We start from the raw sequence: 21405 nt of genomic DNA, 5'->3' as shown, positions 1-21405 counted from the left end.
TCCGAGCTGCACGGTCCAGCTATCTCCGTACAGGGCGAGACGCCTGCATGCACTAGTTCTGTCTGTTTCAAGACTATTCATATCTTCGAATGTGTCTCGACTGAGCACACTGCGATCGAAGAGGATGTAGTCTTCCGTCTCGTGACAGTATTGACATCTGGGATCGTGATTCTCTCGGAATCTAACGAAGTAGGCTCGTATCGGACAATGTCCCGTGCGAAATCGTGCCAAAATTGCTTTATCGTTTCTGTCTAGCTGCCACTATATTCGTCCTTCATGTTTGGGCGTTTGCGTACTTTCCAGACTTCCCGTCCTGTGCTATAATGGTCCTAGCTTTCGTACCACTTGGGCTTGATCCATTCACAAATCCTAGCTTTTGCACTCTCGTATGTTTGCGGCTCCTCTGGTGGGTCTAGAAGCTTTCCTAGCTTCGCCAAACTGTCTGCCCTCTCGTTTCCTCTGATTTCACAATGTGAGGGAATCCATTGTATCACCATACGTACCTTACGAGGCTCTCCTGCACACAGTACGCCATTGTTTTGCCAGTTGGGTTGGGTAGGGCACGTCTCTGAGCTCTTGAGAGCTTGCAGGCAGGAAATGAGTCTGTAAAGAGGATTATAATTAATTACATTGGCCGGTGCCGCAGTTCTTTCCCCAATGCATTGTTCAATGTGCTCTAGGGCGCTTTTGATTCCTTCCATTTCCGCAACATTCCGCAACATAGTTGCTTTGTCCTGCGCATATCCCGAATTAATTCTGCTTTGGACATCTCTCGAGGATCTCGTAGATCCGTCCGTATAGAACTTGATGGTATCTTTCGGGCACTGACTACGGTTTCTCTCGCAGTGCTATTTATCAGGATTGGTGTAAATTTCTTGTTTACCTTTGGGTCAATCAACGTGTACGTTGTTCTTAGTCTACATAAAAGAACTAACAGAACGATTTAAGTGTCGATCTCTGCTCTTTGTCGACAACCTAGTCATCTGGCGGAAATCCAACGTGACCTCGTCAAGATTTCATGCTACACCCGAATGTGGAAAATGGAAATTTAATAAACTGTTCAAAAACGGTCTAGAACTTATTCACTTTGAGAGGTACTATATATCATTAGAAATTGTCATGTAGAGTTCAAAGAGTTGTGCAAAAGCACTTGGAACCCCAAGGCCAACAAAAGCGAACAAGCCGGCCTAAATGAACGGTGTACACCTAGCATACACCGTTCTGTTTGACCGGGGGGGGGGGGGGTGAGACTCGGGGTTAAACTCGAAGTTTAGTTTTGCGTTCACTTCCGGTGGACACGGACACTCCGGATTAGAGACGCGTTCGAAGGCCCCTTGGGCCCCCCGTCATTTTTCTTTTATCTACCAGGCTAACCGTGCGGTACACGCCATTTATGTAACGGCCCCTTCAGGGACGGCGCCTAGACGTTGACAGATCGCTGTGGAGGTAGGCCTACTACCAGATATGGGTCTGGTGATGGCTTTCATGCCCACATTCGTTCCTATCCATTCTCAAGCAGCTTCACGTGGGGCAAAAAGGCCAGATTAGACACAATGGTGACCTAGCTGTCTGATCACTTCCCTAAAGAAAATGGCGTGAAGCAGGGCTATTTAGGCCTACTTGCTCCTACTCTATTCGCTATATTATTTGCCGTAATGCTGGGTCAAATGAAGCAGCGATTGCAGGAAGGCATCTACGCCAGGTTTCGATCAGACGGCAATGTGTTCAATCTTCAACGTCTACTGTCCCATACAAAAACAAAAGAACTGGTCATAACAGAACTTCACCAAGCCGATGTTAGTAAGCTGCTAGCTTACAATGAAAGATGATCTCCAGATCGCGAATTTGCATACGCTGCCGCCATTAAAAAAAAAAATTATCTTTAAACCTCGGGAAAACAGAAGTCATGTTCCAGAAGTCACCCTGTAAAACCTACTCAGCCTCAAAGATCACCGTAAATGGTCAGCCCCTTTGCAACTATTTTTCTCACCTAAGTGTTTGGCGATAGTTTAATTATAACAGGTAGGTAAAGTCTTTGGTGGGATCATGGGATGGGTGTGATTACTGATACTTACCTTGGGTAATTATGTGACGTCATTAATGTCATCCTTTGCCATATATTAAATCTGTGTAAATTAATGCTTTCCTAACAATTAAGAGGCAATAGTTCATAGAAGCAATAGTCCACAGCGCAGACTTTAGAATGTTGAGGTCCTGTGTTATTTTTCTTAAATAGGCTTCTTTTTTTGTTTTAAATACCGTTTTAATGTGTCTTGTAAAAAATGCGAGGCTCCTTTCAGGCTTTAGCCTAATAAAGTTTCGTGGGATAACTAATTTTCACACTCCTATGCATGCATCTCTAAAACCAAGAACTGCATTGAAAATAGAAATTATTAGACTAAGCAACGAGATGATTTTTAATAATAAGCTCAATTTAATTAGGCTAATCATTAGTTTAGTTATAAGTAGCAATGTAAGCTACTCTAGTAGATACGTTTAAGTGCCGAAAATTCGGATGACCCTCCCCCCCAACCTCCAACGCACACCCAGGTTACTCTCCTTTTTTTTAAAATACCCAGGTTTGGATTAAACTACCCAGCTCTGAAAGTAATGTTTACAAAAGTGAGGTCAATGCACAGACCTATATATATGTATACATATATAGGTCTTTGGGTCAATGTTTGTTAGGTAACTTGTGAGAATTACACAATCTCTAGGAGATCGATGTCTGGAAAGGAGATCTTAGATCTAGAGTTAGAATAGATCTAATGATAGTTAAAGGCTAGGCCGCTAGCCTAAGTAGTCAGTAGTAAATCAAGTCAGACAAGTGCCCTAACGGTGGCTAACCTAAGACTAAGTGACAGTAAACCTAAGCCTAGTTAGTAGTTTAACTTATTAACTATAATAATAAATAAGGTCACTTCGTCACTAGATGATAGATCTAGATTCTAGATCCAAGACCTAAGTAGATCTAATAAGGGTAATTCAGGTGAGGTCTGACAGAGGTTAAGAGTTAAGGTAGGTACTTTGACAAAAAATTCAAAATAAATATATAACAACAGAAACTATATGCTAGTTATGTAGGGCCTAGACTCTAGAGTCTAGAGCTTGCTGAGAGGTTTAAGTTTACAGTGATAGTATGATACCAAATTTATCTTTCTTACTTTCTATGTTATATAGGCCTTATAGGCCATATTAATATAGGAGCAAAATTATGCCGTTATTTTATGTGTAGAAAAATAACTATAGAAAAGGTAGAAAAAAACTATGATAAAAAAAATGAATTTTCGTCTTTATCTCATCATAACTTTATAACCATAATAGATTTAGATAGAAGCTTGAAATTTGGAACACATCTACCCCATTATAATAAATATGATTTTTAATTTGAATGTTTCATATCTCACATGCAGCTAACATTCTAGAATGTTTGGTAGAAATGTCCTCAGCTTTATAATATTTATAAATATAATGTAAAATAACACCTTGATAGCATTTTCTCCACTAGGCTGAGCAAAGATAAGCCATTAAACAATGCATTCATATTATCAACGAGAATTGCTAATGTCTGGCGCCACATGTCGCTACATCATGGAGTGACTTCATTTAACATCATCAGGATGGGTCCAAACGTGCCTTAATAAGCTGATTTCCTTTTATATTTTGTGTACCTAAGTATAGAAAAAAAAAGATTTCTAACATTACTCTAATAGAAATATTGATTTTAATACTATAGTCATAGATTGTTATGGTAGTTATATTTTTTCCAGTTACCGATTTCGAAAAATTGCCTAATTTGGCATCATTTATAACTGATAACAGCATGTTAGGGTAAGTTTTTTAAATTTTGGAGGACAAAATTTCATTAAAAAATTATGAAATAACAAACTTAAAGCATAAATCTAGATCTAAATACAATAAAAAAAATACCAAGCTTGCTTAAAAATGATAGTAAATGCAAAATCATTCTTACCTAAACTAAGACTTTACTGTAATTACTGTAAATTTTCTAAATAAACACAGCTTTCTTTTGTTGACAATGTGGTATCATTCAAAAGCTTAGGAATCCTCCTTTAAGATTATCACAAGGGTTTTTAAAAATTGAAGCAAATGTAAAAACAAAATTCAATCAACTAACACCATGGATTTGGAAGTCTAGCTATGCTGTTTCAAAACTATATAGCAGCTAGTCTAGCAGTTTATAGGTCAGTAGAGTAAGGATGTCAAAGTACCTAGTTAAGGAAGGGCCACAAATCGACAAATTCCCTAACTTAACTGCCTTATATAAATTATAAATAACTTTCCCGTTTAGAGTTCATGGTTATGATATTGTTATTTCATTTATTAAAAAACCTGAGCAGAGGTTTTATCAGTTGTTACACTTGCTATCTAGTTCCGACACTTTCATTACAGTTCTTCATAGCACTGAATAAATGCTGGCCTGAGTTTGCATCTTTAACTTAATGTTTTGTTTTGAAATATTGCCAATAAGAATAATCTTCGTTTACTTATTTTTCTAGAATGACATGTAGAGACAATGTCTCTTTAACCATTTCATCATGGTGATACGAATCAGAAGTTTCATTAATTTATAAAGATATTGATAATTATTTATTTTTAATATATTTTTTTTTTCATAATGTATAATCTGTGGGCATACCTGATTTCTGTAGGTATCTGCGGGCCGCATGTTGCCCGCAGGTTTTAATTTGCCTACCCCTGGACTAGATCTAGAGGGTAAGAGAAAGTTGGCATAGGAATAGTGGGCTCATATTCGCATATTAAAAGAATCTGTTATAAGAATCAAGTTCAAGTATATTGTAATAATTTGAGGATTAACTTTTATCTGAGCTATGGACATCTTTTTAATTTTTTTCCCTATAGGTTACATGTAATTCTTTTTTGTTTATTTCTACTGTCACACTATGAGGGTTCTACAAGTATATTTTTTTTAATGACAGGAGCAAATGTATCAGTATCTTATCTAAATTTTTAAAAATTCTAAATATACTTAAAACTGTGTAAAGAAATAAATTCTATGTTCTAATTAAATTGTCCCCCCTCCCCCACTTTACATCAAATTGGTAAATCAGAAGTCCTTTTATGTATTACAGACTTGAAGGCTGATGAAATAGAACAGCCTGATTATATTGACCTCCCACACATAAACACCTACCTCTGGCATGACAATATTTTTAACTTTCCCCTGTATAAAATGATTTTTTTTTGTGACAGGGTTGTATATTTCATTACAAATAGCACCTTGTCATTGATTTATTAAAAATATTTTTTAGCTGTGACAAAATGTATCAAATAAAAAAGAAGTGACCTTTTTTTAAAAACAAATTCCATGCATTATTTATAAATAGATATTTCTCCCTCTTATTTCTTTCATGCTCTGTAAATCAGCATCTTTGGAAAGGCTGACTTTTGTCCAACAGTTTTATGTTTTTCTTTCTCTAGTGATTTATCAGTATTGAAATATGATAACCTGTCATTTCATACCCAATTAAACATTTTTTTATCCTAGTCATTGTGTAATTGTGTTGTAAAAGCTTTTAAGCCCTCATTTCATCTAATATTATAAATATGTTTATTTAGAATGCTTTTTGATATTTTTGGCATATTATTATAGTGTTCCCCATCCTCTCTCCATATTTGTTTAGAAATGAAATAATATATAATATGTAAATAAGTAGATATATTATAATATGGGATTTGTATTTAGTTATATTGTTTCTATTTGAGATGAGATGTCAAAATTATCATGCGCATATTGCATTATGTAATGATCAAAGGCCAAGGTGTGGTAGAAGTATTGGAAATCTTTTGAAATATGAGAATGATAAGAATACTTATGATCATGCCACTGATAACTTATCTCTTGAAGGCTATCTTTCACTTTTTTAAAAATTTGTCAAGCGTTCTTTCTTAAATTTGGGCGCAGAATTTTTATTCTAATAAAGGCTGAGTTCAACCCTCCTCTGGACCTGATTAATATCACCTATATATGTTTTCTTTTAATCCCCATTATAAAATTAAAGTTATAAATTCTGGCACTACAGAATGTCCAAGGAACATATATACAACACTGGGCAAGAAATTACAAATGATGTATAGCAATATGTATCAATGAATCATCTTTAATACATATGTTAATGTCTATCTTATTGATTTAGACACGCAAAAACAATTTGTACAAAAACTATATCTATAGATATTAGATATTTATATTTTTTATGACATTAAATTCTATTTTTATTTATTGTGTGACACTTATTGTCATGTAAATAAAAATAAATGAAATATTTTTAATATCATACTTTTACAATTATCATTTGTTGGATCAGAGAATGAAATGACTAGGGGTGAAGTGACCAAAGATGAAATGACCAAGAACCTTGAATTATATGTAAATCCAAATCACATCTCACTGCAAATCTTGTACATGTATATCTATAATGACATTATTTATGTTATTTATTGTTTATTTTTACTACAGTAAACTGTATTCAAACAACATCCATTTATTTCAGGTGGAGATTTCATTGGGTCTAATAAAAAAAGAGAACTAGTTGCTGTGCTTTTAGATTCTCTGATATTTGCATGGTTATTATGAGTTTTAGTAAGAACAACAGTTGAGTCTGGATTAAATGGATTTAAAATCTGGAATCTAATGCTTGGTAAGTACTAGCTCATGACCAGAATCTTTTCAGTTTTAAAATATATTGGGCTTAAATGCTTCCATTTAAATCTTGACGCTTCCAGAGGCAGAGGATAAATTTCTTCTGTCATTGTTACCAACTTTTTACCAGAATGTTATGTGGCCTGCACAATAACTAGCAATTTTATTTTCCTTTACAAATTTTAAATTCACATTAGAGTTGGGTAGATGACATTTTAATAAAAATCCCAGCATTCTCCAGAATTCCTAGTCAGGACACCTTGTTTTAATAGTTGGACTAGGTCCCATTCACTTGTAAGGCTATGGATAAATGTTTCCTGTGGTTTCCTACTTAATCTAATGATGTATTACCTGGTGCAGGAAAACACAAAGTCATTGACACTGATAAAATATCCTTTGGATTCATGGCATAAGAAATGACTTCCATTTGAGCATCCAATAGAATTCTATGTATATCATATCAGCCAAACTTCTACCAGCAGTTGTCCTTTCAGACCTTTCAACCATGGGGGCAGAAGATGCAAAGCTCATCTGTTTCTATGGATGATGGTTATTGAAGAAGTCATTATTTTCGCCTGGAGCAGGCAATTCCGTGTACCAGGACAAGGAGATCCTAAGAAACACTGTCTGATTCCTTTCGCCGCCTTCCCTTTCAGACCATGCGATCTATAGGCAGAAGATGTAAAGGTCATCTGTTTCTGTGGCCCATGGTTAACGAGGGTGTCATGTGGCCATCACAAAAACCTTTACTTTACCCCAACTAATGTTAGGTATAGCTAGGTGGACTCAAAGTCGCCCTAAAGAGGCTGAAATTAAATCCCACTCATCCAGGATTTGAGCCCGGGACACCTTAGTTTGAAAGCCAAGCATTTAACAATCTGCCATCACATGTTATTATTATTATTATCACAAAAAATGGGGTTTCATGAATTTTCAATAGATCCCAAAATTTCTTTTTTTTTTTTACTTAGCTTATATCAACTCACTTTGTTTGTCTGTCTGTATGGTAAAATGTTTCTACACATTATTTCTCCCATACCCAATCTCAGCTTAAGCTTAAATTCGGCACAATCATTTCTTTTACCTTACAACACAAGTCAATTAACTATGGGTAATTTTTTTTTGGTACCTTGAACTAGGGAAAGAAATCGTACTTGACTGTAGTGGTATAAGTTGAATTTGCCCCATTGAGGACTCTTGAGCCCAGAACATTTTTTTATGCATTTAAAAAAAAAACATATAAACATTCATCAAGATGCTCCCTTCTTCCCCATCCCTTTCCCAACTGGTCCAGACAAGTGATAGGTTCATGGCACAGCGAGAAAGCTAAAAACTAAACAAAAACAATGGGTAAAAATATTTTTATGTCTAGTCAATTATACATATAATTACACTTAATATAAGTTTTTTTTGAAAGTATTTTTTCATGTTTTTTTTTTTTACAAATCAGATCAGGTAACATATACAGACGTATCGATCAGAACAGAAATATGTTAATATTACCAGCTTCAGAAGTCTGTTATACCTTCTTCCCCCCTCCCCCTTTGTTTGAGTACCAACAGGGTACACTATTTTGTCAACGGGCTCATTTTGTTGGTAGTGTATTGTGTGAAACACTGTTTGGTTTGGCTCGGGCTCCACCAGTTGTTACACGTACCATCTTGTTCCAAATCAACACTTTCAACACAATTCTTCATAGCTTTGAATAAATACTGGCCAAAGTTTGTGTCTTTGACTGAATGTTTCCAAATATTGCCAGTAAGAATAATCTTCGATAACTTTAAACTTTTTAAAATGACATGTAGAGACAATGTTTATTTAGCTTTCGTCATCATCATTAATACGAATCACAAGCATTAATAATTTATATAGATATTTAAAATTATTTATTTTTAATATATTAGCCTTTTTTATATGTCATTTGTGGGCACACCTGATTTCTGTAGGTGTCCACGGGCCGCATAAAACACTTCGGCGAGCAGAATGTGGCCCGCGGGACGTAATTTGCCCACCCTTGTACTAGCCTGTTTCACATGACCGAAAAAAAGGTTTACAGTGTATTATTGTAATGATCAACTTAGATGCAATTAGAACATATGTCTTGAGACTTCAACATCGAGCTTATGTCCATCGGGCCGATTCAGCACTATTTACACCAGTGTATGTATGTGGACCAGAAGGGGCTATGTTTTCAGTGTATTTGGACAACTGCTCTCGATGGTTCTCTGAGGTGGAGTGATTAAATTTTCATAAACTAATTTCAGGTACCCAAAATAACAAAATAAACTGCCAACGTCAGATCATATTGCCTTCGTCAGCTGCACTGTATAGATTGGAATGTGCTTATGTGCTAATGCTGAGCGGTGCACTTCGATTTAAAGCGCGTGCTGCCTAGTCTGACGTTAAAGTCGGCTGCCGGGATAGTTATCTAGGCTACCGCCACCACAATAATTATTGATCACATGTTCCAAATGCTTTCTAGTTGTCTTATAGGACCTTAATTTATTCTTTTCTTCTGACCTTTTTCTTTTACTTGTTTAAAAAGTTCGTTTTCCTTCTATTTCTGTATCTCCTATTTGGACACTCCCTGACACAGAAATTCCTTGAACTATTTCTCTGACACGTTCCGCTAGGAGATTTAGATTTCACTAGAGGATGGTCTCCTACTAGGATGTATGTAGTAGTTCATGTGATAACAACGCATTGGAAACGGATGAAGTGAATCGACTTTTGTCAACTAGTCTGTTCACTGACCGAGGGGCCGGTCGAGTGCTGTCGTTGTTTATATTGTTATAAACCTGGTGGTGGCACAGATGGGGGTAGTGGTGTGTGTGTAGTCAGCCGACGCAAATCGCTCCAGGCCAGCGCTAGACGAGCGGTCAACCGTGACGAGTTACGACTGTCAGCCAAGACGAGTATCAACACGGCGGTTCGGGAAGGATCGACGGCGGTCCGGGAAGGATCGACGTCGTGAACAGAGCTCAGGAGCGTCACGAGAGTTGTAGTCATCTGACCACCTGGAAACGTCGAGCGGCGTTCTGTCCTGTTCGAGAAGGCCAGTAGGGACCCTATATAAGAGAGGAGGTGTCGCAGTCAAGACAGTCGAGAAAAGGGGCTCAATACAGCAAGGTTCAGAAAGGAGGTTCACGACAAGAGTTCAGAACACGGTCGACTACAGCACAGTTCAGCGGTGTGGTTCTGTACGGAGCATTACGACGGTTCAGTGCGGAGTACTATCAAGTACAGTTGAGACGAACGGCGTCTTGATCTTGGTCTGTGATCGAGTCCGACACAACGAGCCCAATTGTGTGAAGTCAGTCCTGAACTGTTGAACCCAGTGCAAGCCCGGAACGAGACGGAGAGGCCAGTGCAAGACTTGATACGGCGGAACGGTGTTATCGGAGAGATATTTGTTATCGCAGAGCTATTTGTACTGTTCTACGTGCTGCCAATTGTACAGTATTGGCTGTTATTTATGGACATTAAACCTTTACGTTATTTTGGAGCCCTGACTTGTCAAGTTCTTTAAGTTGGTGGTGTATGGTGCAGTTTGCAGAGAGCCTGGATAGTGAGATTCGTAACAATATTGAACTGCACACGCTCAGGTATCTCGGATTGAACTGGTTTGTATGTAAAGTAGGCTAAGTCGATGAAGAACGTGGTCTAGCGCGACTAAATGGTTAAGAGCCAATGAAGAGTTTACTATCGACACTGTTCTATAAATAAATCAAAACCTTTTTAAAGTTACATTTTCTAAACTTGACCTTTTTTTTTTTTTTTTTGTTCTCACTAGTAGGCTACAAAGCAACAGAAAGTCCACTCTATCGTATAGTGTACAGTCATTGAAAAGAGACATCTCGTTGCTTTTGTTGCTTCCAATAGCCGACTGAAGTCATTCTAGTCTGTGTTGATGAGTGTCGCAGTCAACATTCAATGTATTTGTTCTTTTTATCAGTACCAGGTCTGATTATTTAGAGCAGGGCTTCTCAAAATAAGGACACAACAGGAAGGATTATTTATAGGGTTTTAATTAGGCCTAGTTATTTTTGAAATAACTAAGAGCCTTCAAGTCTCATGGCAGTCGTTTATTTGGAAGGAAAACAAAAAGTGGAGATGATGGTTCTTAGCTTGAGAAGGAGCTAATTTTGTGCGAGCTAGGTAATTTAGATCTAGTTGAGTCTTTCTCTGGATTTCAAGTTATTATTTATTAATTTATAAACCGAGATGAACCCTTTATTATTTTGTGAGGATACATTGTGATATAATATTATATGAGAATACATGGTTATGAAGCATTCTCTGAGGATTCATTGTTATGTGGCATTTTCTAAGGATACTTTGTTATGTAACATTAAGAATTTACATTATTTTGTACGAAGAATTTTTGTTCACTCTCTTAAAGTAAATTACTAAATAAATTGTCTATAATGTAGTTAAACTCTATTTTTAGAAACTTTAAAGTTTACTGCCAATACCAAATGTATCATAAACATATGTCGTGAAATTAATTAACAATAGACAAATGTATTTTCTTTCTTTGTGCCGCCTGTGTGTTCTATAATAATAATCAAAATCCGATTTCACCATCACCTTTAATGTAAGATCTGCTTTTGTATTATCTGAAAGTGAATCCATTTGTATTTTTTTCAAATCAATTATACATATTTAATGCACTAACATATAAACCACTTTTTACAACAAGGTAAAATAGTTTGTATGTTTTTTTTTTCTCTTAAAAACTATATAAACAAGTACTATTATTTCCTTTTCAGTAAAAATGCGCCACTCTCCACCGCCTCTTGCTAGTTTTTTTTTTTGTATGGCTTCCCAGCTCTTTCCTAAATAAATAATAACATGTAATTCTACTATCGTCTTCACTTTGTTGAAGGTACAAAGGTTTTTTACTTGAATTAGCTGCCAAGTTTATTTTTAACATAATAAGTACCATTGTCACGAAAGTCTATCTAGCAACACTAACTACTTACGATATGTTTTTTTTACAAAGCTTACAACTCTGTCTGTCTGTGTGTCGGGTACAAAGTTTGTACTTTGTATTTCTCCCTCACCCAATCTCGGATCAATTTGGCACAATTATTTCATCTACCTGACAACACAAGAATAAATAAATAAAATAAAAACAATTAGTTAATTAACTATTGGTAATAAATTATTTTGTTAGGTATTGAACAAGGGAAAGAAATTGTACTTGACTGATGTTGTAATATGTTTCTTTTTTTTTGTCTGTTTTTTTTTTAAATAAATAAACTGCTATTGTAAAGTCTGAATGTTTCACTACTATTTTAGAATGTTTCACCGCTATTATAAAGTTCGAATTTTTCACTGCTATAATAAAGTTTGAATGTTTCCCTGCGATGAATCAGTTTGAATGTTTCACTTCTATGAATTGGTTTGAATGTTTCCCCTAGTAAACTTTGTTTCTTGCAATATAGTGCGCTTCTAGATTAAAAGTCCTTTTAGTGTTTCCACCTTTAACATTGTATTTTTACTGGACACATTTGGTAGGGCACAGATTTCTTGTCAAAAATCAAGTAAACTTTTAGACCATTGATGGCTGTCTTGTGGAAATTTCGATCGGAAGTCTAGTTCGAGAAAGCGAAGTTTGCCACTTTGTTAATCTCGTCAAATAACTCTTTGCCTTCAATCTATATTGGAAGAAGTTTTGACGAAATAATTTCAAATTTTAAGAGTTATCGTTTTAGATTCGGACGCTTCTTTTTCTATGAGATACTCCTTACAATTTTAGTCAGACTTTACGATGGTCTCTTCCGAATCATTTCATCCAGTTGTCCCGGCGTCTTGCAAAGTGGTGTGCCTTCTTCGTTTGGAGGCATCTGTTCGTCCTTCTTTCCGTGCGCAAAGTCCTCAGTGACAGCATAACCTACGTTAAGAGCACTGACATTCTGTCCCTCAATAAGCAGACATTGGTTACATGAAATATAGCCCGCAATGTTGTCTACAAAATACAGCCACATTTCAGTTCACATGTTTTCAATGAAGCTTTTGATTTTGGTGGGGCACTTCATTTGAGACGTGTACTGACTGATGTCAAACTAGGACATAACTTTGTGACAACCTCAGGCATTACAGAGGATAGTCTGCAGCTTATCGTTCCAAAGCCCTAAATTCTGCTATATTCTACATCGTCACATTTTGTTGAATCAGTTTTAAGATTTTTCGCGGACGGTGTTGGAGCAGAATTCATATTTTTGCCTACATATTGTTTCCATGTCTATTAGTCTTGACAGTCTGACTCATTCTGAATTCATATTTTTGCCTACATATTGTTTCCATGTCTATTAGACTTGACAGTCTGACTCATTCTGAATTCATATTTTTGCCTACATATTGTTTCCATGTCTATTTGTCTTGACAGTCTGACTCATTCTGAATTCATATTTTTGCCTACATATTGTTTCCATGTCTATTAGTCTTGACAGTCTGACTCATTCTGAATTCATATTTTTGCCTACATATTGTTTCCATGTCTATTAGACTTGACAGTCTGACTCATTCTGAATTCATATTTTTGCCTACATATTGTTTCCATGTCTATTAGTCTTGACAGTCTGACTCAGACTCAGTTTTTATGCCGTTGTTTACTCTATAGACAATATCGCCATAACGAATGGCGGGAAATTTGAAATCATTCATCTAGCGATATTCTTAATCAGATTCTTCAATAAATGCGTGGCATGGATATTTTATGAATAGCGTGACAGACGGTCGAAGTCGGGGCTGTCCGAGGTCCTGGCCGTCCGAGGTCCTGGCCTGTCACGCCTATAGCAAGACTTCTGGTCACCTGAATATTAACCTACTGGAGCTAAGGATGAACTCGCTGTTATAAATTAGATATGCATCTGTAGACTTTCTTAGGTATTACTTAGTCTTAAATTAGTTCTTTAGGATGATCACAACAATTACGTTCTATATTGGTCTCACACAGTTTAGCATGATTAAGTCCGTGTAGGTCTGTAAGCTTATTACTGCTTATACTCAAACAGCGAGCCTCCTACTTCCTGTTAAAGTGTAGCCACACTTTTGACCCACACACTCGAATGCCGTAAATAGAGTAACGTGTTAACGAAGCTTGATCATTTATTTATTCTTGGTTTGAACCGCGTTTTGATGAACCGTTACTAGACTGCATAACTCTAAACAGGTGTCGGTCAAGATTCCCTAGTCATGTATTAGCCGACTGTCGTTTCTTTTATTAGTAACACATAGCAATTGCCCAATCCTTTTCTATTGACCGTGTTTGTGTAGCTATAAGCTACCTTACAAATAACAAACAAAGTGTGCCTAGCTAGTTGAAGTGGCGCTGCACCAGAGCATTGATTGATTCCTTTCACCAGCACGTCACTGAACGCCCGGGTTGTTGGCCAGTGACTTGACACTATTTTCATGTCATCACGTTTTTTTCTCTTATTGTTCTATGGGCCAGTGAGTCAGCAGTTTTGTTGGTTGAAGCATTTATGATTCTATCACCGTCTCAACATCTAACAGAAAAAAAAAATAAAAAAAAAAAAAAAGCTTATATAAGTGTAATGGTATCGATTATTTTGAATCAATCATGTAAATTTAGTTTATAATAGATCTAGACTAACAATCATACATCAATGCGCTATGGTCCAATCACCAGTGTGGACCAGTTAGGGGGGGGGGGTAGGAGAACTCGGTGAGAAGGTATCCGTGATGGCTTTATGAAAACAATTAAATTGAAGTTTTTTTTATTTTTGTAGTGTTAGTTTTAGGCGACGACCTAATTATCATTATGTCGAGTCTAATTATCATTACGTCGAGTCTTATTATCATTACGTCGTGTCTAATTATCATTATGTCGAGTCTAATTATCATTACGTCGAGTCTAATTATCATTACGTCGAGTCTAATTATCATTACGTCGTGTCTAATTATCATTATGTCGAGTCTAATTATCATTACGTCGAGTCTTATTATCATTACGTCGTGTCTAATTATCATTATGTCGAGTCTAATTATCATTACGTCGAGTCTTATTATCATTACGTCGAGTCTTATTATCATTACGTCGAGTCTAATTATCATTGCGGCGAGTCTAATTATCATTGCGGCGAGTCTAATTATCATTGCGTCGAGTCTAATTATCATTACATCGAGACTTATTATCATTCCGCCGACTCCGTATTGTAGCGCGTCACACATCGGACATGTCCCGCATCGCTGGTGTAGTGAAAGTAAAATGATAATTATAAGCGATTTGTTTACATTTTTGGCAAATAAATTTGACATTAAGGTCAATACGTCAACAACTTTGAAATCCAGTGATTTTGAAAGCAATGTATCGTCCTTGATATCTAGACGCCCTCAGAACACTTTCTTAGCACATAGATTTAGAGCCTTCGTTCTAGCGTAGTTCTATTGAATAAACTAGTACTATTTAATAAGATACTATTTTTAGTATCTCCGCTTTGTTACCACGGTGACACATTTTACGATTTCGCCTGATTTCGGGGTTTCGAGACAAAAGTTCGTTAACAGTTTGTGATTACTTTTTGTCAATGTCCATTGTTACTTTAAATACCGCAGGCCTACTTGAAAGAAACAGGAACTCGCCTGATGCTGCTTTTTGCATTGACTTCAGTGATTCGAATCATTAGCTTCCGTACATGACTCTCAAGTTACATGTTAGAAACAGAATGTGTTAACAACCATGTAAGCGCAGGCCTATATTAAATGCAGTGTGTGCCTAAGAGGATGTAGTTGATGAACAAATGAAGTTGGTGAAGCTTTCTGGAAGTATTGACTCTGAAGTAGCAATAATCAATTCTGTGATAAAGTAACTTTAAGTCTATAGACCATGTGCTCTGAAAGGGGAACTTTACATTCTTATTTTTTCACTTGATAAGTCTGACACACTTCCTGCTCGTATTTCCCCCTATAAAAAAGTAAATCTTTACCACTCTCCATATGTTTTGTTTGTCATGAAGAAGATGTCATATTAACTCCCACCTATTGAGTGGAGCCTGTGCTCTGTTAGGCCTTAGGTTTGGGCACAATTCTATTTCATAGAAAGATATAGAACCAGTTAAAAATCAATGTTCTGTGTATGCACACAGTGTTTGACATAAGGTAGGCCTAAGTAATTTATACACATTTCCTTTGCTATTGAAATATTATACTGGTATGTAATTGGTAGTATTAGGCGCTAGGATTACAGTCTGAATTTTAAGAAAATGGAACAGATACTAGATCTCTCAAGACAACTATTTTTTACTTGATTCATTTAAGTGTTAAAAGATAAAACACTTTGAAGATTGACAAAAAAAAACATCGTAAAATTGCCCTTTTCAGACCTTGCGATGTTATTGATAGATGATGTAAAGCTGATCTGTTTCTATGGCTGATGGTTAACAAGGGTGTCATGTTGTTAGACCAACAACTTCATGAGCATGCTAAAAAATCAAGAAAATTAAATTCCATCTTAACTGTCATTCATACTCAATACCCCTTGGTTCAGAATTCAAGGACCCCCCACCCAACAAAACAAAAGCCAGACAATAATCAATAATTAAAACATAACTTTGATCTTCAAGATGAAAGTAGTTCTGATTTGGTATTCTTTCCAGATTATATTCTCAATGAAGAGGCAGTTTTAATCAAGAACATTCCAGATGGGATTTTTACTACAGCTCAGACTTTTATTATGGAAAAATTTTGTTCTTCGCAAACGACAACCAGTAAGTTAAATATTACATCTGCTACTTTAAAACTGTTACTACCAGTGAAGCAATACATATTCAATTACATTGAATCTCTTGTACTACTGAGGATTTTCACACAAAAAAAAACTAAACTACAATCAAATAGGCTGAATTGAACTTTACTGTTTGACTATGTAGTAAACAACAGTTGTTCTACAAACACAAGAGCTTAAGCAATTTGATTCTCTGAAGTGCTAAAAAGTGAGAAAAAAAAATCCTATACCTCACAAAAAAAAACATAGATTATCAAAAACAAACATAGGTTATCAACATTCCTTTATTCTGTACATCGGCTACAACAGAATGCTTTTTATAGTTTTTCCACAAGAGATCAAAATAGTTGAAAAAGTAACAGTTGAAAGAAAAAAGACCCAGGCAAGGGCATTAATTGAATAAAAAGATTAACTTTCCAATCCCCTTTATTGCTCCTTTTTTGTTCTTTGTTAACTATTGTTTATTATGTTCATTAATGTTTTAAATGATTTGTAACATCCAATTTGCTTTTCCAGTTCAGGGTGGTTGTTGAAATAGTATGGCCTCTGACCCTGTTCCTGATTCTTGTAGCTGTCAGATTCCGCCCAGATGTCCGGGAGAATATACCAACATGTAATGTATTATTCAATCAATAGAAATGTTATTTCATAAATTGTATCTGAACAACCCAAACTCCCAGTCCACTAAAGATGCATTCACAAACATCAGCAAAAATGTGCAAAAACAGTTACGCCAAATGCAAGATACCCGGCTAAGCAAGAAAGTGGAAGCAATACAGGAATTTGCTGACAAGCATGACTTGAAGAACTTCTTCCATGCCATAAACGAGGAGGTCTATGGATCCACAAAGTCAGGCTCATCCTCTCAACTAAATGCTGATGGGACAGTGCTATTTACAGATTAGAAAGAAAATCCTGGGCCGAGCACTTTGAAAAGGTTCTCAATACACCATCCATTATAAATGAAGCGGCCATAGACAGGCTACAGCTAGTACCAAGAAATGAATTTTTGCGGCAAGGCAGCTCCAGGAAAAATGCCAATAACAAAATGCTGACCTCTTCTCAATATATGTCAACCTAAAAAAAAGCATTCGACACTGTTAGCAGAGAAGGACTCTGGAAGATTATGTCAAAGTATGGTTGTCCACAAAAATTCATAACCATGGTGAGACAATTTCATGATGGCATGAAGGCTCGTGTCTAGGAAAGTGGAGAACATCAGAGCCCTTCGAAGTATCAAATGGGTTCAAACAAGGCTGTGTCCTAGCACCTACATTGTTCAGTATCATGTTCTCTGCTATGCTGACAGATGCATTCACAAATAGAGAAAACAGCGGGATAAATATAACATACAGATTTGATGGTGGCCTATTCAACCTGAGGCAGCTCAAAGCAAAATAAAAAATAAAATCAGCAGTAATCAGGGACTTGCTATTTGCTGATGACTGTGCCCTAAATGCCTGCTCTGAAGATGATCTGCAGAGTATCGTCAGTGACTTCTCAAGAGCATGCTCAGACTTTGGCCTTACCATTAACACAAAAAGATAAATGGACATGATATAAACGCAGTGGACAGATTCACATATCTTGGCAGCACAATCTCCAGAAATGGAAAGATCGATAATGAAATCGACCTGAGTATCACCAAGGCAGTGCATCCTATGTCTAAAAACGTCTGGAACAGACGTGCTATCACCACAAATACAAAGCTAGGGATCTATTGAGCTGTCATCCTCACTACATTGCTCTATGCCTCAAAAACGTGGACAGTGTACAGAAAACATGCAAAGAAACTGAACCACTTCCACATGACATGTCTAAGAAAAATACTGAATGTCAAATGGCAAGACAAAATACCAGATACTGAAGTCCTTCGAAGAGCAGGTCTGCAAAGCATCCACACAATCCTATGCAGTCCCAGCTGCGATGGGCAGGATACGTCTGCAGAATGGAAGACCGCCGCATCCCTCTCGTATGGCCAACTAAGCGAAGGAAAGCGCTCGCAAGGTGGTCAAAGAAAACGTTTCAGGGACACCCTCAAAGTTTCTCTGAAGGCATTCAGCATAGACCCATCCACCTGGGAGACAGAGGCACATGACAGAGCATCATGGTGTCGCGCTGTGAAAACTGGCGCACAGGTTGCTGAGGAAAAGATAACAACGCTGGCAGAAGAAAAATGCCAGAGAAGAAAACCAAGGCTAATGAAAGCACCAGTTGGAATAACCTGCCCAGTGTGCATTCGAACATTCCGGGTTCACATAGTCTCACCAGTCACATGAGGAGGCATAAAACCCCACTGCAAAGCCCTCAGCCCCCCTGGAAGACAAAGTGGTAATCATCGAACCACGATAGACAAACTATATATTTCTGTTTATAGAATTGAGTAATTGTGATAAAAGTAATTTCCCTTAACAGCCTAGAGGTTCTAAAGTACAGGCAAAGTAAAGAACCCATTTCAACAATTTATTAAATAGCAGCATGAGGACAGGGCACCTTTATTTTTCAAATCATAGTTTCCATTTAGTTCTTTTTTAACTATTAGTATAAGAACTGTCTTTTTGTTCTCAGAAATACCTTGTCTGTATAGTTCTTGTAGTTAGTCTAGTTATAAAAAATGATGTTTCAGCAAAAAGCTATATCTCAGTGAGTTGTTCACTTATTGGATTTTACTTACATCATATAAAAAACCTCCCATATCTTTTTCCCAATTAAAATATTTCTATAGTCTGGAGCACTAACTACTTGGACAGGAAACCATCCAGTTGCAGGCCTTCAGGACAAAAACATTGAAATTAACCCAAGTTTAAAGTGGTGGCTTAACAAGTAAATTTAGAGTCATGGCTTTATAAGTAAACTAGAGTGGGGGCTAACAAGTAAACTAGAGTGGGGGCTAACAAGTAAACTAGAGTGGGGGCTAACAAGTAAACTAGAGTGGGGGCTTAACAATTAAACTAGAGTGGGGGCTAACAAGTAAACTAGAGTGGGGGCTAACAAGTAAACTAGAGTGGGGGCTTAACAATAAACTAGAGTGGGGGCTAACAAGTAAACTAGAGTGGGGGCTAACAAGTAAACTAGAGTGGGGGCTAACAAGTAAACTAGAGTGAGGGCTTAATAAGTAAACTAGAGTGAGGGCTTAATAAGTAAACTAGAGTGGGGGCTTAACAAGTAAACTAGAGTGAGGGCTTAATAAGTAAACTAGAGTGGGGGCTAACAAGTAAACTAGAGTGGGGGCTTAACAAGTAAACTAGAGTGAGGGCTTAATAAGTAAACTAGAGTGGGGGCTAACAAGTAAACTAGAGTGAGGGCTTAATAAGTAAACTAGAGTGAGGGCTTAATAAGTAAACTAGAGTGGGGGCTTAACAAGTAAACTAGAGTGGGGGCTTAACAAGTAAACTAGAGTGGGGGCTTAACAAGTAAACTAGAGTGGGGGCTTAACAAGTAAACTAGAGTGGGGGCTTAACAAGTAAACTACAGTGAGGGCTTAATAAGTAAACTAGAGTGAGGGCTTAATAAGTAAACTAGAGTGAGGGCTTAATAAGTAAACTAGAGTGGGGGCTAACAAGTAAACTAGAGTGAGGGCTTAATAAGTAAACTAGAGTGAGGGCTTAATAAGTAAACTAGAGTGGGGGCTAACAAGTAAACTAGAGTGAGGGCTAACAAGTAAACTAGAGTGAGGGCTTAATAAGTAAACTAGAGTGAGGGCTTAATAAGTAAACTAGAGTGGGGGCTTAACAAGTAAACTAGAGTGGGGGCTTAACAAGTAAACTAGAGTGGGGGCTTAACAAGTAAACTAGAGTGAGGGCTTAATAAGTAAACTAGAGTGGGGGCTTAACAAGTAAACTAGAGTGAGGGCTTAATAAGTAAACTAGAGTGAGGGCTTAATAAGTAAACTAGAGTGAGGGCTTAATAAGTAAACTAGAGTGAGGGCTTAATAAGTAAACTAGAGTGGGGGCTAACAAGTAAACTAGAGTGGGGGCTAACAAGTAAACTAGAGTGGGGGCTTAACAAGTAAACTAGAGTGGGGGCTTAACAAGTAAACTAGAGTGGGGGCTTAACAAGTAAACTAGAGTGAGGGCTTAATAAGTAAACTAGAGTGGGGGCTTAACAAGTAAACTAGAGTGAGGGCTTAATAAGTAAACTAGAGTGAGGGCTTAATAAGTAAACTAGAGTGAGGGCTTAATAAGTAAACTAGAGTGAGGGCTTAATAAGTAAACTAGAGTGGGGGCTAACAAGTAAACTAGAGTGAGGGCTTAATAAGTAAACTAGAGTTGGGGCTTAACAAATAAACTAGAGTGGGGGCTTAATAAGTAAACTAGAGTAGAATCTATATATAAGTAAACTAGAGTGGGGGCTATACAAATTTTATACAAATGAGCTGTGACATAGAAAACCCCATTAAGAAATATAAATAAAAATGATGTAATTTACATTCTCATGATAAAACACAGTGTGAAGTGTATATTAAATAAACTATTCTTCAGGTCACTATGCACCCAAGGCCATGCCATCTGCAGGGACACTGTCTTTCCTGGCATCATATTTGTGTGACTTTAACAATGACTGTAATGAAAAAAGTGTGGAGACTGACAGATTTGCATTTATTAATAATGTCAATGGCAGCCTGTGAGTATAATGAATCATGGTTGTTGGGGTAAGGAAGGGGGGATAACTATGTTTGTAAACATTTAGTAATGGTCATGATAATGTATTTATAGCTTATACATTTACACATGAGGAGAGTTTTATGAAAGTTATACCTGGTCATTAATACTTTTTACAAAGCTTATATCAACTCATTCTGTCTGTCTGGTAAAAAGTTGGCACATGTTATTTCTCCCACACTTAATCTCAGATCAAGCTGAAATTTTGCACAATTTTCCTAACCTTTTACCTGACAAAACTATCAAAATTAATTAATTAACTATTGGTGATTAACTATTTTGTTTGGTATCACTAGCAGAGTGGT

The 21405-nt window shown here is 36.8% G+C and overlaps 1 protein-coding gene across 9 annotated transcripts in view; it reads left to right on the top strand.

The window, feature by feature from the left end:
- The first annotated feature begins 2669 nt into the window (after positions 1–2669).
- LOC106070643 (phospholipid-transporting ATPase ABCA1-like) overlaps positions 2670–21405 on the top strand; it is a 76162-nt gene continuing 57426 nt past the window's right edge. For 6 of the 9 annotated variants that reach the window (XM_056028310.1, XM_056028307.1, XM_056028302.1 and 3 more), the window contains exons 1-5: positions 2670–3018; positions 6537–6683; positions 16312–16422; positions 16956–17052; positions 20921–21062. In XM_056028310.1, coding sequence (XP_055884285.1) covers positions 16357–16422; positions 16956–17052; positions 20921–21062 — 305 coding nt within the window. In that variant the 5' untranslated portion in view covers positions 2670–3018; positions 6537–6683; positions 16312–16356. Of the gene's footprint in view, positions 3019–3697; positions 3832–6536; positions 6684–10478; positions 10844–16311; positions 16423–16955; positions 17053–20920; positions 21063–21405 lie in introns of those variants that run through there. The other 3 variants (XM_056028306.1, XM_056028305.1, XM_056028304.1) reach the window with 3 other exon arrangements.

This window comes from Biomphalaria glabrata, chromosome 5 (genome assembly GCF_947242115.1).
Source record: "Biomphalaria glabrata chromosome 5, xgBioGlab47.1, whole genome shotgun sequence".
NCBI classification, from domain to species: Eukaryota; Metazoa; Mollusca; class Gastropoda; family Planorbidae; genus Biomphalaria; species Biomphalaria glabrata.
Note: the sequence above shows the minus strand (reverse complement) of the source record. Positions and strands in the feature narration are given on the sequence as shown.